At 37.1% G+C, this 19,110-nt stretch overlaps 1 protein-coding gene across 17 annotated transcripts in view; it reads left to right on the forward strand.

Annotated features, from left to right (window-relative positions):
• The window catches only part of celf6 (CUGBP Elav-like family member 6), a 149,020-nt gene extending 133,375 nt beyond the window's left edge, over nucleotides 1–15,645 (forward strand). For 12 of the 17 annotated variants that reach the window (XM_011493216.4, XM_011493244.4, XM_011493249.4 and 9 more), the window contains 2 exons: nucleotides 1,365–1,514; nucleotides 8,656–15,645. In XM_011493216.4, coding sequence (XP_011491518.1) covers nucleotides 1,365–1,492 — 128 coding nt within the window. In that variant the 3' untranslated portion in view covers nucleotides 1,493–1,514; nucleotides 8,656–15,645. Of the gene's footprint in view, nucleotides 1–1,364; nucleotides 1,515–6,690; nucleotides 6,762–8,655 lie in introns of all 17 variants that reach the window. The other 5 variants (XR_911651.4, XR_013654916.1, XR_013654917.1 and 2 more) reach the window with 1 other exon arrangement.
• The last annotated feature ends 3,465 nt before the right edge of the window (nucleotides 15,646–19,110 follow it).

The following is a 19,110-nucleotide window of genomic DNA, read 5'->3' on the forward strand; positions in this document are numbered from 1 at the left end:
AAGCCTAATATTCTTTACATATATCCTCTATCTAGGGAAAATGCTACAATAACAGCTTAAAGACATCAAAAACGCAATTTTCATTGGAGTGAGTCTTTGTAAAGTTCAATTGAAGTTGCATTGTTTTTTCTGGAATCCAAAAATTTTTTTTTTTTAGGTTTGATGCAATGATGTTGACACTTTGCAGCTTTAGGATACTTCTTTCAGTTTGAACTTTGCATTTTCAGCTTTGTAGGCACTATCGGAAATTTTTATAACATAAAATACACATCAGTCATCCTTACGGACTAAGTATTTGTTGAAGGCTTCATGAACTATAGTTATACAATATGCGTTATTTAGGAAAATTTTATTTTACATTGTTCATTTTGCAATTGTGCCTTTCAAATGCAGAAATGTTTGTAAAGTAAATTAAGCTTTTATTTATTCACACTGCCCTCTGACCCTCCGAATCACCTTTTCTGTGGGTGGATGTAAATGTGGGGTATGGGGATTCATTAAAACGAGTGAATGCGTGTAGCTGTGTGTGTGAACAGGATCACTACCAACAGACAGGGCCCTTCCTGCTCAGTTTGTTTAAAAGGTTTGTAAAAGCATCAGCCTTATCTCGCCCATACTGACAAAAGCCTGCCCTCTCTCCCCAAATTAAATTGGACCTATAGCACTGTGATCAAATCAGCTGGCAGGCGGAACACTCTGCCTGTCAATCACAGAGGTGTCTGATAAGAGCAGGCAAGAAGTCCCGGTGGGGAAAGCTGTGGGCTCATTCTGCCTCAACACCCAGGTGATTACTGAGAGCAGCAGGCACCTCCGTCCTGCACACCTTGCTCCAAGCATCTCATCACGACCCCCTGCCCTTTGCTCTTTACTTAGATACATGCTCAGTCACACACACAAATTGCAAACACACTTTCACATGTATAAACTGTCCCTGCATCCCCTGTTCTGAGATCACTCAAACACTGGGATAACATTTGCAAACATGGCTTTGCTTTGAAAACGTACCCCCACTTTACTTCATTTTTTTTTACTTTCTCTAATCTTTAAGCAGCTATTGTCTTTTTGTTTCTTTGTTCAAGTTAAACTGGGTAACTAATACCTCTTCTTTGTTTGAATTTTAATATCTGGGTTATTAGCCTTTGTCTAGCTTTGTCTTATCTTTTTAATTCATAAAGTTTCAATTAATCCACTGAAAAGAGAAAAACAGAGAGCTATTGTTGTGTCATTGTTGAGCACTAAAAGGATTTTTTTCTCTTGTCGTCTTTCATTTTCTGTGTTTTCTCCGTGTGTCTTTCCCACTCCCCATTGTATCCATTTTCTTCCTTCATGTCTCCTCTCTTTCCTGTTCTGTGGTCTTCTGTCAGGCTTTGTAAGTTTTGATAACCCATCCAGTGCTCAAGCCGCTATCCAGGCGATGAATGGCTTTCAGATAGGCATGAAGAGGCTGAAGGTGCAGCTAAAGCGGCCAAAGGATGCCAACCGACCTTATTGACTCGTCTGCTATCCGTACCCAGGTACAGTTACACACATCCCATAAGAAATGCCTCAAATATTAAACTTCATTCAAAAAAGGGGAATTTACTTTGTCCTGTCACAACAATGTCTGAATGTTCAGTGCATTAATCATTTGCATAAATGCATGCAAAACCCTTCATTGCACAGGCTTTATTTTCCTATTCAGTATTTTAAATAGCAAGATTTTGTTTGCACTTTTACATTAATTTGACATTTTTTGGATTGATTCAAATGAAAAAAAAGTTCAAAGTTCAAACAATAAAAACCTGTTTCACTATCCATTGTAATGTAAAAAAAAAGTGCATTACATTAGACATTTTTGGGCTAGTATTAAAAAAAATACATTTTCATGTTTCTGAAATTCCGTTTTCACAAAAACTGACAATAGATGTGTTATTTAAGTTTGCACTAAAGCATGCAACAATGCTTCTAAGTGACCTGATCCTGATCTGACCACTGTCATCTCTGAAATTTAAAGCTAATACAAGCAAACTTAAGTCCAAAATGTGTATAGAAAACTGTATTTTTAAAACATTGTTGTCTTAATTAAACTGGCCAAAAGTATGTACAATCATGTTATGCAAATGTGTTTGTGTTGCAGTCACAGTCCATACTTTATGCAGTTTGTTTATTCATAATTTTTTGTGCAAATAAATACAAAATATATTTGAAATATTTACCATATTCTATCTTTCTTTCTGTCCTTTTGACAGTTTTTTTCCTATTAAACTTTTAAACACAAAGAATGGCCATTGTGCCTTTCTTACAGAATACATTGGATAACATCTCTCACAATATGCTATTCTTGTTACACAATCAGCAACAGGTCTGTTCTTGTTCAAATTAGATAACTTCACAGCAAGTAATTCAAGGTATCTAAAATACAACTTTGTTACTATGAATAAAAAAACGGATTATATTGAACTTGTAAAGTTGAAGTTTCCATGCATGTGGAAAACAATATGATCTTAATCCTACCTTCCTATGATGAACATTTAATCTCTTTTTCTTTAGAGGTCTCTGCTGTTTAAACTATGGTTTTCTAGCAGAAACCTCGACATGCACAATCATACTCCCTCATTGCTTTCTTTTTAGACAATTTTCTCGTGTTAGTTCTTGAATGTCCCAGTCCCAGAGTATGTCCTAGTGTGGAGCAGACAGTAATATTTGCTCTCATGAAACAATACTACCATCATCCAGTGCTTGCCAATAGTACAATAATCTGGCTGGTTCCTCTACAGCAGGGGTGTCTAACTCCAGGGCTCGAGGGCCAGCCTCCTGCTGGTTTTCCAGTAACCCTGCCTTATCTGCTGCTGATTACCTAGAACAGGTGTGTTTAGCCAATAAGGGGCTTCAATGGCAGATTGGTTGGAAAACACTGGCCCTGGAGACCTGAATTCTGAAACCCTTGTTCTACAGGTATAGGTACTCCCTTTTTGAACCTCAGGGATTCCCATCGGCTATCAACACAGATGTTTGTGTATATTTATTCATCCACTTGTATGTTGTTCCATGCACACTATCCCTAGTTGCATATTTAACCCCATGCTCCAATCTGTGTCAGAGGCATCTGTGTGTGCTGTATGTAGGCTCTAGTCTGCTTCCATTCCCTTCTTGTTCAGAGTCTGTCCTTATCCTGCTATAGTCATGCCCTCTGGAGAGAACTGATATCTACTATACCTTCCGTCTACTAGACTCGTCTATGATATCAGAGATTAATCCTGCTCTTCTTTCTTAAATTTCCACAGCCCAAAACACATTTTAGTTGTTCTTTCCTGGCTGTTACCTTCCAGAAGTACCTAGAAATCTTTGTTGTTTCATCCTATACATTGGCACCTACTTTGAGATTATTACTTGTCTTAGCATTAGTGAAAATGAACCCCAGCTATTTTCATCTATTTACAACTTTAGCAAGGTTTCAATCAACTAGTTGTGCTCCCTTGAAATACATTTGCCTTGCCTTACCATTCATGTCCATTTGGCTATTTGGCCAGGTTCCAAATGGAATCCCAAATTCTCCAAGATAATCAAGATATTTGTATGATAAGGAATGGACAAGTGGGATTCTCATTCATGACTGATATGATACCATTGACAGGGTGTGGCTGATGGTGGAATAACAGCAAAACTGGCATCAGTTGCAACTACCAGTGGAGTCTGCCTTAGGATATCAGCCCAGTTCTGCTCAGTCTCAACTGCATTCTGGCCATCTCCTTACATAAAAGTGTGAACTGGCCTTTAGATCTGTCCTCTTCAGTCATGTGAAATTATTGATTAAAGATCTTATTACTTTATTGATGTTATAAAATCCCAAGCATTTCAAGATTAATGCCTGATTAAGTCAGTTGACGTATTAGAATTCATTTCAGGGGGTTTATAGAGCTGTTGGTCGATTTCACTCATAGGAAAGAATAGAGCCAGGACGTTGACCTTTAGTTGAATTAAGGGTCTGTTTAATTATAGTTTAAGAACTCTGAGTGTCTTGCGCAGTAGCAGCTAGTTTCATCGACCTTGTAGAAATTTCAAAGGTGCAGCTGGATTTTTCATTAATTTGACCATTTCAAGAACTCTTGTTTTGGGAAAATTATTTATTTTATTTTTTTAATTATTTTCTAGAATGATTCGTTGCAGGGATTTGGAAGTTATAATATGCTTTAATGCTGTTATCATTTTTTTTTTTTTCTACTAAGAGTGCACCTTTTAAATCTTAGTAGAGAACCTCTTGTCTAGTCAACTGGACTAATTCTCAGTGTCACTCTTTCAGGTTTGTAACCAGAGCTCTGGGTTTGTAGGTCCTGTGCCTCAGGTGTGTTAGGTTTCTGTTTTATTTTTCTTAAGTTATTTCTAAAATGTATTTTTTTGTTTTCCTGATAGAAGGCTCAACTCCAGTATTCTTGGAGAACGTTACTCGTTCTAGCTTCTGATGCTCATGCTCTGGCAAATCATCTGTGAGATCACTGTAGATGTGGTGCAAAGAAGCAAAGTGGATTTAGTGTTGTCCCAGAACATGCATTTTGTAGCTCTGCATTCACACTTTGGTAAATGTCCACATTAGATGTCATGTTTAGTAAAGCTTTCAATCAGAAATCAGTTGACTATTTAATACAAAAAAAATGATTTTCTGTAAACAGTACTCGCTAGAAATGCTTCACATGCCTCATGAATCTTAAGAACAAAGCTAAGGGTGAATAGGAATTCTTCTGTCGTAAAAAATAAAAACAAAAAAATAGTTAAGATTTTACAAGTGCATACCTGTTGCTGATCATGTGAGGAGCCAGTCTAAATTTAATTGAAAAAAAAAAAAATTAAAAATAAACTTTGCAACCACAGACTTGTCATTAGAATAATCTCCAAGAATAGAAGGATTATCAGGGCTGTGTTATTAACTAACATTTAGATAATTAACTATATTTTGTTGTGGATTTTCTTCTTTTTTACTGTCAGGGAAAAAGAAAACAAGTTTATTTTAAAAGCGTGCTGTGCAGCCGTTGTAATTTGGCCCCAGTGCATACATTGTATAGTGATAATAATGATTATCCCCCTGGTTTATTCTCTCTCTCCCTCCGTTTCTCTTTTATAGCACAAATTTTCACCATGAACACTATTTTCATTTGCTTTATTTTGACCCTAATGAGTCATACTTTTCAGACGTAGCCACAAAAATATGGTTTATTCAAAGTAGCAATGTCTCTCAATGGACTACTTTGACTGTGGCACATGATTCAAATAATTATCACCCATCTGTTCCAAGGCACAGCTGCCAATGCAAAAGTATCATTGATTCATAGTCTGAACTGGTTAGATAACTTTTCATTAGAATAATAAAACTTCTACCTGTCTATAAATAAAATAGTGATAATACCAATATCTGGTATTGAATTTGACTCATTGAAAGCCACAATTTGGCATCTGTAATTGACTTTAGAGCTGTCCAAGTCCTAGGAGTGTTTGAAGGGAGCTTTTCGCCCTGCTAATTGCAGGAAAGCATTCAAAGCTGACTTGCCAATGAGACAAAAGAATGGGCTGAATTTTATTTTGGACATAAAATGACAAAAAAATGTGTCACAGAAACACAGAATGACAAGGCAATCACTGACATGCACTTGGGAAATCACCAATCACAAATGCCTTTTAACACTATTTCATTTCTTGTTCATCATTGTTTCACCATTTCCGGTCCAAAACCTCATTTTTTTTCTGTCTTTCTTCTGTTCTCACTTCATTTCTGCTTTGAAGTTGTGGAAAATCCTCAAATCATAGAAAATACAGAGAAATTTAACACTTTTTTGCTATGAAAAAAAACAACATTTACCTATAATTATAGTGTGGCAAAGTAAAGTTATGTGAAGAAGATCCTTTGAAATGAATTATTTTGAATAGTTTGACATGCATAAATTTGCACGCAATGGCAGACAATTGCTTGAGCCACAAATATGTGAAGTTTAAGTGCTTCATTCTCTGGATTCCTGCTAAGCTTCATCATTTTGATGACAAACACTGATGGAACCTGAATGATGAGTTTCTTTTGTGTTTTTTAGAACACACACACACACACACACAGAAACTTACTTCAATTTGCAGATAAGCCCAGAAGCTCTGTTTTACTTTTACTTTGACAATTTGGCTTTGAAGTTAAATTAAAAACACCATCAGACAGAATTCTCGTCGTCTGGATTTGGGAGTTCCTTTACTTAAAAATTGCATTTTGTGTCTCAAAGATAAACTTCATGCAGAAAGTTAAAAGAAACACTCAATAGAAATCCGCCATCATCGTAAACAACATAAGGCTAAACCAATTACTACTACAGACAAGGGTAGTTTCTGAAATGCTCTGACATAAGGGTTATCTTTGTGAATATATGAGTTCAGACTTTTACCCCGGGAATGCTGTTAACCTGAGAAAATTTCACCCAAAACACCAAAGCTCAAAATGCTAATTTTCTGTGCTGACTATTATTTGTTCTCCTTCCTTTGTTACCTTGGTGTTTGTTTTGTTTCATGGTAATCACCTTGAAAACATCCTTTGATTTGTCAAACAGAGTAAATGAGTATGGAGTACAATCATGAAAAGGGTGATTGGAATTCTGATTTAAGGAAAAGAAAATCCCACTGTTTCTTTTGTTTTTTTTTATTTGCACTCCCTACAACCCGGCAACCTGATATGGCCAATCACAGTGTGAGGTGGCCTTTCTCCGCTATAGCCACACACACCCCGACAACTGTCACGGGGCCAAGTTCCCACAGCTGTAAGTTGAACCCATGGTGTCATTTTCTTTGGGATGACGTCATGTGGTGGGACTGTGACTGCGTTGCATGACGTGGCGTTCAGTGACTTCTCTAAACTCTATCTCTTTATATTCTGCCCTCCTTTTATATATCTATTTATAAATATATTTTTACTGTATATTGTATAATGGCAGTTTGTGGAGTGCAGTAATTGATGCCTTTTTGGGTGGTACCTGTAAATGACGTGCTGACTGGTTGGTTGGTTATAACTGAAAGTGGCCTCTAACTTGTTGTGCCATTGTACTGTGTGCCCTTGTGATGTTATACTTTTCTCTTGTGCGGTACATGTGTATGGGTGTATTTTTTATCTCTGTATTTCACATTTACATCCACAATACTCCTCTTCCACTGAACTACTGATTTCTGTTTCAGTAAAGGTTAAGAAAAAAAAAAAATAAAGCTTTATTGATATCACATTGGGAAAGTTCCCTTTATAACTAGAGTCACAGAAAATCACACGATTCAGAAGATACTTCTGTCCCACAAAACAGATTTTTCTTTTCCTATTAAAAAAAAGTGTGGGTTGAAGAAATTTGCTAAACCATCTATGATTTTCATTCAAAACAAACTGTTAAGCTCAGCAATGGCCACATTCATTATATGCCTTTCCAGTCAATTAAATCTGTAATAGTGAATGTAGGGTATAGATTCCGATCCAAATGGTAAAATAGTATTATTGTATTTATCTCAGGATATAATTTAAACTAGATTCTATGATTTTGCTTATTGCCTAGTAGGAAGTAGTATTCTTTGATTCTTTTAACAGTTCTTACAGGGATCAATCTTATTGTTCTGAGAATGTATTTAAGTTGCATGAGAAATGGCTGCAGTGTGGGGGAGCCTTATCATGAACTAAAAGATCTTGATCTTAGAGTTGCAGGGTAAAACTGTTGTGATCTTCTTTCTAAAAAGCAGTTGACTTTAGAAAAAATAAAATAAAATGACTTCCAGCCCCTATGTGTTTCATTTGTAGTTATGTTTAAGAAAATAGCTGCAGGACAAGGCGGATCTGTAATTGGCACTGTTGGAGCCGTATGTTACTAAAGGCTTTGTTGGCTTTGTTACATGGAAGAAATCTGAAATTTCAATTTCAATTTCCCAGTCAGGAAAACAGATCTATTATGAAAAAGTAACAAGCTCATTTACAGAAATGGAAAGGTAGAACAAAGTGTGGCTCGGCTCGCCTTCACATCACAATGTCAAAGCCTTTCATGTTCACTCCCAGAGACTGATTTGCAGTGATTTCATAGCCTTTCTTCACCCACAGCATAGCTTGCAACACATTAGGACTGATAGACTGTAAACAGGATCTTTTTTTATAGTATCCAGAGCTCAATGGCACAGATGCATTTAGCAGCAGTCCAGGAAATCAAATGTACCCAGCGGTTGAGTTTTCATGGGTTCCTAATTGGAAGCTGTAACTTAAAATTGTCCTTTTTTCACCTTTGCTGTTATTCTCATTGTAGCATGTTTCCTTTCTCGAACAACTTTTTTCATTCTTGTTGTTTGCTTGTAATGAAATTGAAAAAAAAGCAACAAGCAGGGAAATGTAGTCAGTTTAAATTAGGCCTTCCTTGGATTAGTTCTGTCACAGTGTAGATGTCTGTTTCATATGGTTTAAACACAAATCTCCCACCCCACCCTTAGCCCACTTATTTCTAGCTGTGATTGACACTTGTTTTTTTTGTTCTCCTCCCCGTCTGTTTCTCATGCTGTTGGCTGTGCCTGTCAGTCTGTGTGATAACTAGCAGCCAGCAACCCCGAACATGTTTGCCACAGCCTCACTGAAACCACTCACCTTATTCTCCTGTGGTCCTCTGTTTCTCTCTCCTCCTCTTCCTTTCTGTCTCACAGGATGAAGGGCCACAACACCTTATTTCCACAAGTGCAGTAAAAGTACAAAGACTTCTTGTTCTGCTACATATCATGAAGGAAGGGTGGTCCCTTGATCCTCCTGGAAAGCCGCAGAAAGATTGGGTGACTGAAAGATGGATCCCAGAGTTGATTTATTTTTCTTTTTTTTTTTAAATACTACGTTTTTTTTTTTCTTTCTTTGCAAAAGCCTCTTTTTTCCTGGTTTGCTTTGGCGTATGTGGAAGAAGATTTTTTGCAGAGACCAACTTTTTGCTGCTGTTTTTTAGACATAATGGGGAAAAGAAACCTTTATAGACTCATTATGCTCAAAGCATGCATACTGACAACCAATATAGATAAACAACCAGAAAATAAACCAAACATAGACAGTTAAACAAAACACTGGACTAGAAAAAAAAAAAAAGAACTTTGTACATGTATAAATACGTGCAAATGCCAACACAAGAACTTAATCAAGGTCATGCGTGTGCACACACTAATACACACCAACACACACACCAGCCTGCTGCCATTTTGGTTTTTGTGCCTACACAGGTGTTGTGCTCTGTGACAGGGCAAGCTCTGGATCAAAGAAGAAAACAAGACGAAGAAGAGACAAGTGGAGAATCCAGGATAATTTACATGCATCATTCCTTAGGAAATAGGGACCAAAGGACTAAACGCTTTTTAAAAGATTATAAATATATAAATATATAAATATATATTTAAAACTCATACCTTGTAGCTGCAAGTATTACAATTTACTTATAGGGGAAAAAAATCATTAAATCAATATCCAGTGGCCTATTGTAAGTATAAGTTACAGAAAATGGAAATATTGTATTAAAAAAAATGAAGTGGAATTGTAGTGTAGGGGCTGATCTTTTGCTCTGGATGCTGATTTAGCAGCAAGTTGTAGAATAGTGTAGTAGTTAAGAAAAAAAAAAAGTAGATTTGCTAACTTTTGCTGTCGTTTAAAAAAAAATACTTGAAGTCGTTAAGAAAAAGGGGTGGAATGAAGAGGTGAAGGAAGACGCTCAATATCTCTTTGTGTGGAGCAACTCTCTTTCTCTTGGATGTAAAGGTATCAGCCACTGGATATCTCACTCATAATGATGTACAAGTTACCACACTCTGAGAGCTACAAAGAGACTGTTCTGAAAGACAAAAAAAGGAGAGATGAAAAAAAAGACTGAAGTTACAGATGTCTGTGCTGGACGAAGTACAGATGTTTAAGGCTTCTCGCTAGCCTTTGTGTTCATGCGACAATCCACTGTAAAGACCAAGAAAATGGACATTGCTGTCTTTTCCCTTCTTTTTTTTTATTTAATCGTATTTTCTTTTTTTTATTGAAACCACAACTTGTTAAAAGGATTTGTTTAAGAGAGATGGACAACTGTGAAGCAGTGCTACAGCGAGGTGACAGTCACTGAAAGTCCCAACAGAATGAACCCAATTTAATGACGACTTTTGTGTGGTGTTCCTTCAAAAGGAAAAAAAAATGTGTCAATCAAGGAGGATGTGCTGGTGACATGCCAAGAGTCCTTCAGTCTTCTGGTGATGCTGCAAAAGTCTGAAATGATAAAGTGTTTATCTTGTCTCTTGGCAGTTAAGAGTAAACCTTTTTTTTTTCTTAAATAAAGTCAAATTACCCACATTGCTGGGAAAGAGGAGCTCATTTAGCTCTGCCAAATATAATTTATTCAGACTCCACTGTAAACAACTTCATTGACCTGCTTTCTTCATGTACATAAAGTTTACAGCGGGAAAAAAAAAAGCCTACAACAGGCAAAACCAAAATTAATTTCACCTCCCACACAGCTCTCCTGTAGCTTCTCGGACAAAAAAATCCATAGCTTGATTCCGTTTGCCTTTATTTTGACTGTTTTGGAGCAGGCTCCTCTCGGAAACTAGATCAATATGTTTGGAGTGGGCCTAGAGGGAGGAGCAAAGCTGTTTCAGTCACCATGAGCACTTCGCAGTGTTCTCAGCAGAACACGGGCTCACATCCGTACACCAGTCCTCTGAGCACCAGCAGCTGCCATTAAGAGGCAGGCCAAGGAGGGAAGAAAGGAAGTCAACAGCTTGTCACATGGAGATCATTCTAGGTTGCTGCTGAGTTGTTGCAGAGTACTTTAAAATAAGAAGCTGGAATCAGGCCTATGGTGACAATAATTATAGATTTGTGCTGTATGCTTTCAAAAATAACATTTAACGGTGAGACTGTGGGATTATCTTAGCCAACCACTCATTCCAATTCCTATTTACGACTATATTGTTTCATCACCTTTTTGCTTCAAATTCAGCCACATACTAGATGAGTTTCAAATCAAAGATGGACTGATCAAATATGCCAGCATATTATGGATATTAATACACTGCCTTTGTCATTTAAAAAAAAAAGCTGGAGGTCGTGATATCTGTCCATTATATCAGCATGCCTATTACCTCCTATCATCTTGCAGCCATGCCTTTGCAAACCACAGCTCAACTGTTCACATCTCCCCCCATGGAGCAGCATTTTAAAGCTTGGCCTAATGCCTGAGCTTGCTACCCTTCAATTATCTCCTGCACCATATAAGACATGCTATCTCACCTTTCCCTCTAATCATACTGTAATCATCAGCCTCTATACATTAGCAGCAACCAAGTGAAAAATCACTGGGATAATCACTTGGACCAAATGACGGCAGAGATGGTCCCCTGTATGCACATGGATAACAGAAGGAAGATTAGGGAGAATTATGTTTGTGCCTACTCCCTGGCAAGAATGCTGACAGCTGACCTGGCACAGATAATACAGCTAAATTTACCCGAAAATACACTGGAGGAGTGGAACAAAAGCTTCTGTATAATAACAAGGTGTTAATATTGCACAGCAGAATGACATTACCAGGAGATAAAAGAGGACGAAGAGCATAAAAAGTATTTTGCTTTCATTTCACTACAAAGGTTGCAGCAGTAGTTGGTCAAAAGTGGGTCGAAAACAGCAGTTTTGCTGAAAAAGGCTCAATCCTGTCTAAGCACCTGGTGTGAAGCTTGTGTCCTTGTGATTCTTTTTTCATCACCAAAACTGTATCTCAGCAGTACACTACAGAGGTCAATCCAATTTTACAACACTATTTTCTTAAACCTCTTTGCTTGCGTTCTTTCTGCACAACTATAAAGCAGTTTCTCTTCATCAGATATAAAATATGAAAGCACAGCCTTCTAAATTCAAAGTGAGATTTTTTTATTCCTGTTAATTCAGAGTCCTTGTTTTTCTGTTGGCTAAACTCATAAATGCAGAAAGTTGTGTATCTTTGATCAATTCAAACCTACAGCATCCAAATTCATTATGTCTGTGATGCTGCAGTTATAAATGTGCAAATTAATGTTTTATAAGCAATCAAGTGTCCTGTTCTTGTCTTGGTGAGCTCTAAAATACACCCCGTAACAAGATAACTGAAAGCATGCTCAACTGAACATCTCGGCGTTATATCACATTTTGTACTTGTTCCCACTGCTAATAGCAGGTTCGGTCCCCAGTGAGCCAAAAACCCAGCTTAGCTTAGTATCCTGCTGCCTGGCTTGGCTAATAGTGCAGTGCTCATGTACCATATCTGCTATGCCAGGACTAATTTAGGCAATGTGAAATTAGCACTTCAACACTTTTAACATGGGCATTTTTACTGCCTTAACACCCTGGGGAGGAGGTTGCTAAAGAGACGGGCAAAATAAGCCTCACTGTAATATGATGCAACTGCTGAAATGAAAAGACAAAGTGATTTTTAAGGCTTCTCATTACCCACTTATTTTATGGGTTTCTGCATGCCTTTCCATTAGTTCAGGTCCACTTTGGTTTTTAGTCCCCATGGTTTTACCTCTGAGTCCCAAACATTAACCAGCCAACAGATCTGTTGCCAAATGTTTGTTTATTTGTCCACAGCATTTTGAATACAAAACTGTTGTAACATTTTTTGTGAAGAATATGTAAATATCTTATAATTGTGGGGGAAAAAAACATCTTCAGCACACTGGGCCAAATAATAGTCTGTTGCTGAGCTAAGCAGCTTTGACTGTGGTGAACTAAAAAGTACATTTGAGTTTAAACTGTTCATTTTGTTTCTGTGCAAAAATGACAAAATCTGCCTTCAGAGTAGTCATGTTAAAACCACCTCAGACAGTGGGAGCTTGTATGCATATTACACCCATTTTAAGCTGGCAATGCACTGCTCACAAGGATCATCATCCATAGCCGCACATATCCTTTGGGGCTCACGGCCAATTGCAGGACAGAGAAGAGGACTGCTAGAGCATGGATTTCAAACCCCCTGGGTGCATAACATTCACCCTGAAATAGGAGTGATTGTCAAGGAAAGGAAGTGAAATGTAATTGACTGAAAGCAGAGCGATAATTAAAGGAACCTGTTGGACAGGAGGGACGAAATTAATGTCTCTCACTTAATAGCTGCTTTGTGAGAGAACTTTTTCGTCATCTCATTTTGGTGCAGAAAAGATTTTGCGGTGGAAATGGGATTTTTGCGTTCGAGAGGGTGAGTGGCTGATAATAGTGGAAATGGGCACTGGGTGGTGGGGGTGCTGTGTGCTAAACTGAAACTCCACAAAATCACTCCCAATACTCAGGGCATCAGGCATTATGATGTCATGATTAGTGGAGAGGTTCAGAGCCTTGCCTTACCCCAGATCATGTAAAAGATCGAGCACACAAAGAGATGCAAAGCAGGTGTGTAGAAGGGCAAGTGCTGAGCAAACGGAGGTGCTGACAAATCATCTAAAATCACGCTTATACTAGGAACCATTACATAAAAATTATGGCATCCAGCCAACAGGGCACAGTTAAGAATTGTGGGACCATGTTTAAAAAAAAACACTGATAAGATTAGTGGAGACTTTTTTTAAACGTATTTCTCAATGTAAATAGTCTTTAATATGTAAAAAAAAACGGCAAGGTTGTACAGCTCCTGTGTTGGAAAGTTCAGCTCTGTGGGACAATGATGTCACTGTAAATGTATCCACAGCAGTGCAGGGATTTAGGAGAGTTTTCAGTCTTTTTAAGCCCCTTAGGTTTGGGCTGTGAACAAGCATCCTACAACCCCTAAGCGCTGGAGAACAACTTAGAGTATCTTACTTAATGTCAGACCTAACCCATGGCCCCAAAGGGATCTGTTAATTAAGAATCTGTGTCCCTGAACACGTCATGAGTTTTCTGCAGAAGATCGCCCGTGTGGTACCTGGATTACCCCAGTTTGGCTTGATAAACAGATTTGACGACAACAGCTCTGCTCGACACTGTGGAAAACCTACCAAAAAGAAGAGAACAAATTCTTGAATTGCCTTGAAAGTATTAACTAAAAGCTAAAAAAGAAGTCCAGGTCTGAAGTTGTTTGGCATGTACATAAACCGTTCTGAGGAAAATGTTGAAACTATGTACGTGCTTTCAGAGAAAGGGGACAAATGAGAGATCAAAATATGGATCCCAGCAGAACCCCTGCTTGCTTGACTCAATCTCCACCGCTCTCCTGACAACGCAGCTGCATTATATCTGTACATACAAAATAGCTTATTTTTCAATTCTGTTCACCATTATTTAAAACCGTAAAATAGATCATGTCCAAACGTTTAAAATAAAAAATAAATAAAATCATAGTTAATATATTTCAGGAAAAGTACAAAAAATATTAAATAATTTATCGAAAACAGATAAGAGGATTTTATTTCTTGTAAAGTGATACACTGATGTTTAAAAACTGTTTTTTTTTTCTTTCTTTGTCACTGGCTGAGGCTGGGGTAGAACCATTATCACAATGTTTATTCTGACAGGCTTTTAATCAGTTCCTATTTTCTTGGGCACAATTCCTGTGTGAAATCCCCTGTGAATTGCAAAGTGTAAAAAGATTTTGCTCCCTGAAAGCAGTCACATCAATACAAGAATTAGTAAAGTGCGCTGTAAAAGGAGAATTATGGAACTGGTCTATGGATTGAGAAAAAAAAAATCTTTTGCACAGCTGACTTCATATGAGTCAGCATTTCTTAACATAAAAATACACATTTGAGGCTTTTTGAGCTAAAAGAAAAGTAGTTGAGTGAAATAATATGACTAAAAATTAGATTTAAACAAAGAAAAAAAAATAACCTTGATATTACACTGGTATTGGGACCTGTCTATGTGATGATAGCTTATTGTTGTTTGCCGTGGTTAAATTGGTGTCTTTTTTTTTTGCAATCACTCACATATCCAAGTCTCATATGTTCTGTTATTGCCTATAGGACATCTCTACCACAGTTTCTTACCTGATGTGACTCCATACACTGAAGACACTGTGCCAGCAGTAGATCACATCACTCTTTAGTCAAGTGGGTTTGTTAAAGCATTGAGGGAATTCTGCCTTAAAACAGCCTGTTTTCTCTGACGGCACTACCTGTGACGAGTGGTAAGTCGCTGCATCTTGGGGATGTCAAACATTTTTTTTTAAGTCGGTTTTGACTCAAAGCCCATCCTGACACAAACATGGAAGTGGTCACTCGCCTCTATTTTCTTTGGTTACAAGGACCAAAATGTAAACACACTCAGCTAACTGAGCAGTTTGCTTCAATCAAGTGTTCAATGAGAGCCTTTAAACTGTTCACAATTAGTCATAGGTATTTTTGCACCACGGATCTTTGTGTCATGAACCTTGAATTCCCAGCTACTCTGTTTAGTTTCAATTCTGTTTGTACATTCATAATCATTCCTGATATATTTCAGGATTTGTAATCATAATAAAATCAATACCCATGTCTTTGTATTATTTTACTTTCAACGGTTCCTGTTTTTTTTTGTTTTGTTTTATCTTTCTGTTTTAAACAGAGATGTAATTTCAATTAGCGTTGGCTCGGGTCCGTTTCCCCTAAATCGGGATGATATCTCTCATAGTGCTCCTGAACTCTGTAGTTCTCTAGTTCATTATATTCTACTTAGACTAAAATAAAGCACACTCCTGTAGAAAACGGAGCCTGATGTGTCTTTTTTTTATTTTGTCATGTAGCCACATGAAAGAAGTCCTAAGGAATGGATACAAAATCTTGATGATAGAGATGAAGTAGTCAGAGTCCTAATGTCATGGGGATTGTGGTGTGAATGCATTCAGGACATGTCATTATATTAATGGAGCTAAGAGTGCTGACCAAAACCGAATACCAAATTAGATAAGACAGTAGAAAACAGTTTAAAAGGGTGAATAATGCATAATAAATTGAAGGGAGATTGGAAGAGGGAGGGGAATAAATTATGAATTGATTAAAGGGAAATGGATATTCAGCTCTTGTCATGTGGAGGTGTTACATTATAAACAATATCAGTTGCAAAGCATGCAGCTGGTCATTATCTGTAAATAGTCAGCAGGAGGCCAAGTAATTATTCAAAAGTTTACCTCATGTTGAGTTATTGAATAAAACTTTATTATAAGGAAGGTCAGCACTATTTTGTAGCCTAGAGTCTTGTCTGTCTTCATTTATCATTTGATAAGCATTAGAGGCTTCAAAGCCGGCTATTGAAGCAGTATGAGATATCACAACTGACTTAAAACCCATTGAAAGGGTGTGGAACTAAAGCAAATGTGCTTCTTCAGAAATAGCCCCAGAAAACAGCTACAAGTGTCTACTGCAGTATTAGGGGAATAAAAACGAGGCACTGTGACACTAATTGTTTCCAAAAATAGAGTCAGACACTGAAAGAAACATCAGGGACCAAGCTACCCCCAGACACCTAACATAATTTCTTGTTTATTGCCCTATGTGCTGGCTCTGCACAGCAAGCAGTGACGTGGAAACAGATTTATGGTTGCTAAGTTTACAGGTGATAAAAAGACCAGTGATGGTCAGTTGAGTCAGTAATACTCGGCCATTCACATGCGGACTTCCATATGGAGTCTCAGGGGATCCTTTCTTATTGTGCAGCAGACACTCTATGATTCCACATGACAAACTGGATTGTTCCTCAAGTGAGTCCTGCTGAATTATTTTGGTCCTTTCGATTGCATCTGGTACCCCTGAGATTTTCCCCTACTGTTGCCTTTGAGCCATAAGCCTCGACAGCCACCGTTGTCGATACTCAATCAGATCTGTAACCCCTAAAGCTGATGAAATGTGCTAACAGGGGTTTGTTTGTTTGTCTCCGGGAGGGGGGGGCAAAAGAAAGAAAATGGAACAACAAGACTCTTTTGACAGTTCAATCTTTTCCAATGTTTTGGAGTAAGGGATAATCAAGAAGTATGGATTAGATAGGTGAAAGTTATTACATTTTGCTGGCTTTATCCATGTTTGAGCTGCAGAAAAAAAGAGGTCAAATTGCTTAAAACATGGTTTTAGCTATTTCCAGGTTTATCCCAAAGTCTTATTCTGATCTTCACAGAGTTGCAGTGCACACATGCACACTTCTCTCAGCCTCATTTCATTCTAAGTAGTTTTTCCATTATTTCACTACATCTTTACCCTGTATTTACCCTTGAGTATAGTTTATTTTTTTATTTTTTTAACTGACAAGTTGGAGTTGTGTTATAGAGCTCAGGTAAATAGCTAGAAACAGAAATTAACTAGGGACCAGTCTCAAAACCAGCTTGTGACCCTTTATAACTGTATTTCTGATTTTACCATCACGTTAAATCATTTATAATCATGAGCTGGTCTAGAAGTGGGATGTTTTGTTAAAAAAATAAAATTACTGTTTTAAATTTGGTTAGTAAATGATCAATGTAGTTTCTTTGTTTTAGTTTTTTGGTAAATTAAGTATTTTTCCTAAATTGATTTTTTAACTCAACTAACATTTTAATACATTTGTAAAAAAAATAGTTTTGATGCATTTTCTATGGTTTTGTAATTGAAAATTTGACATTTTTGACAAAAATTTTCACATCTAGTTTCCCTTTTTTATTATTCAATGTCTCTTCTGAAACTGAATTTTGCAGGTCATGGTAAATATTTTATTTTGAATATCTCAAACACATCAAACACAAAAACTTTGCATATACAATAAGTTAGTCATCTGAATAAAAATGCTATATTTAATGTTTGATAATGTAGGAATGCATGCATTTCAAGCCTCGGTGAACGAACAAAAAATGTCCTCTTTAAAAAAAAATTAAAAGTAAAAAACCACTTGTACCACATAGACAAATGAATATGTTTTAACACCCTATGGACATTCTTTCATTTTCTCTTCGCAGCTTTTAATAAAAATGATGAAGAGCATATTTGTGCATCTGAATAGATTCTGGAAGGGTAAAACCTAGGGTGTTGAGTGTTTTTTCCACCCTTCTTAACATGCAGATTCTTGAATAACAAAAGCCTATAAACCAAATGAAAGTGTGAAGGCTACCTGGGTAACCAAAGCTGCACAATCCCTTTGATCCTATTACGTATTACAAAAGCTTAATCGATATCTAATCAAGGGGAATACAGCATGCCGTGTCTTACAGCACTCTTTGTTGTCAGAGGTGAGGTTGCTATGGTTACCAGACAGGTGTGGAGAGCTCAGGCTGCAGCCGTATTGATGGAAATTAAGAAGCATTGATGAGACTTGAAGATGCGGGGATTGAAAAGGGAGATAATTAAAGTGATGGAAGCAGCAGGGGATGCGGGGGAGGAAACAAAAGAGATTTAAGCTGGAGATGTGGAAGACAGGTGGAACTTGGACATGCTGCCGTCTGCCTGCACCATTTACCACCAGAACAGCGGGAGGGAAATCTGCTTAGATTTTACCATCCCAGCCACATGAGCCACACTTGAAGTTATTTTTCAAAGATATTTTTTCCATCTACAACAACTGGATTAACATAACGATTAACATGCTTCATTTACAAAGCAACGCCAACTGTGTCAAATTTGATTCCAATTTAGAAGACTTAATTGAAGAAATCTTATTATTAAAGCGATCTTTCTACAAAAAAACAATCTAAAATTATAGTTTATTCAAAGAAAAAAGATTTAAATGAAACATAATCATTGCATTATGTTTTCATCTTAAGTTTAAGGCAAAAAAATTAAACTTTTTGTTTTTTTAGATACCACATATATGCAGCAGATTAGTACACATCTACATGTGTGTAAAAACCCCAAATTGAGGCAACTAACAAGGATTTGGCTTGTGCATGCTCTCTACTATTTCTGTGCCCTGGCAATTTTAATCAAGCTGGGATTTGTGTTAAGATTATTTATGAAATTTAATCAGCAAAATTATTTTCACTAAGAACTGACTATTTGCTATCTGACAACTGGACTAACATGATTAGGAACTGCCTTGAGGTGCAATACACAGAGGAAATTTGAAAAAGTCCTTTGGCAATGACATAACATTCATACAAACACTGGACTTTGGAAGATTTACACTAATTAAATGTTTTTGTGTTTTTTATTTACCAAGCAAGATATTTTCCAAATAAAGGTACCAATCATGGAGTATGAATACTTTATCTAACA

This window comes from Oryzias latipes, chromosome 3 (genome assembly GCF_053564925.1).
Source record: "Oryzias latipes strain Hd-rR chromosome 3, Olatipes_Hd-rR_3.1".
NCBI classification, from domain to species: Eukaryota; Metazoa; Chordata; class Actinopteri; order Beloniformes; family Adrianichthyidae; genus Oryzias; species Oryzias latipes.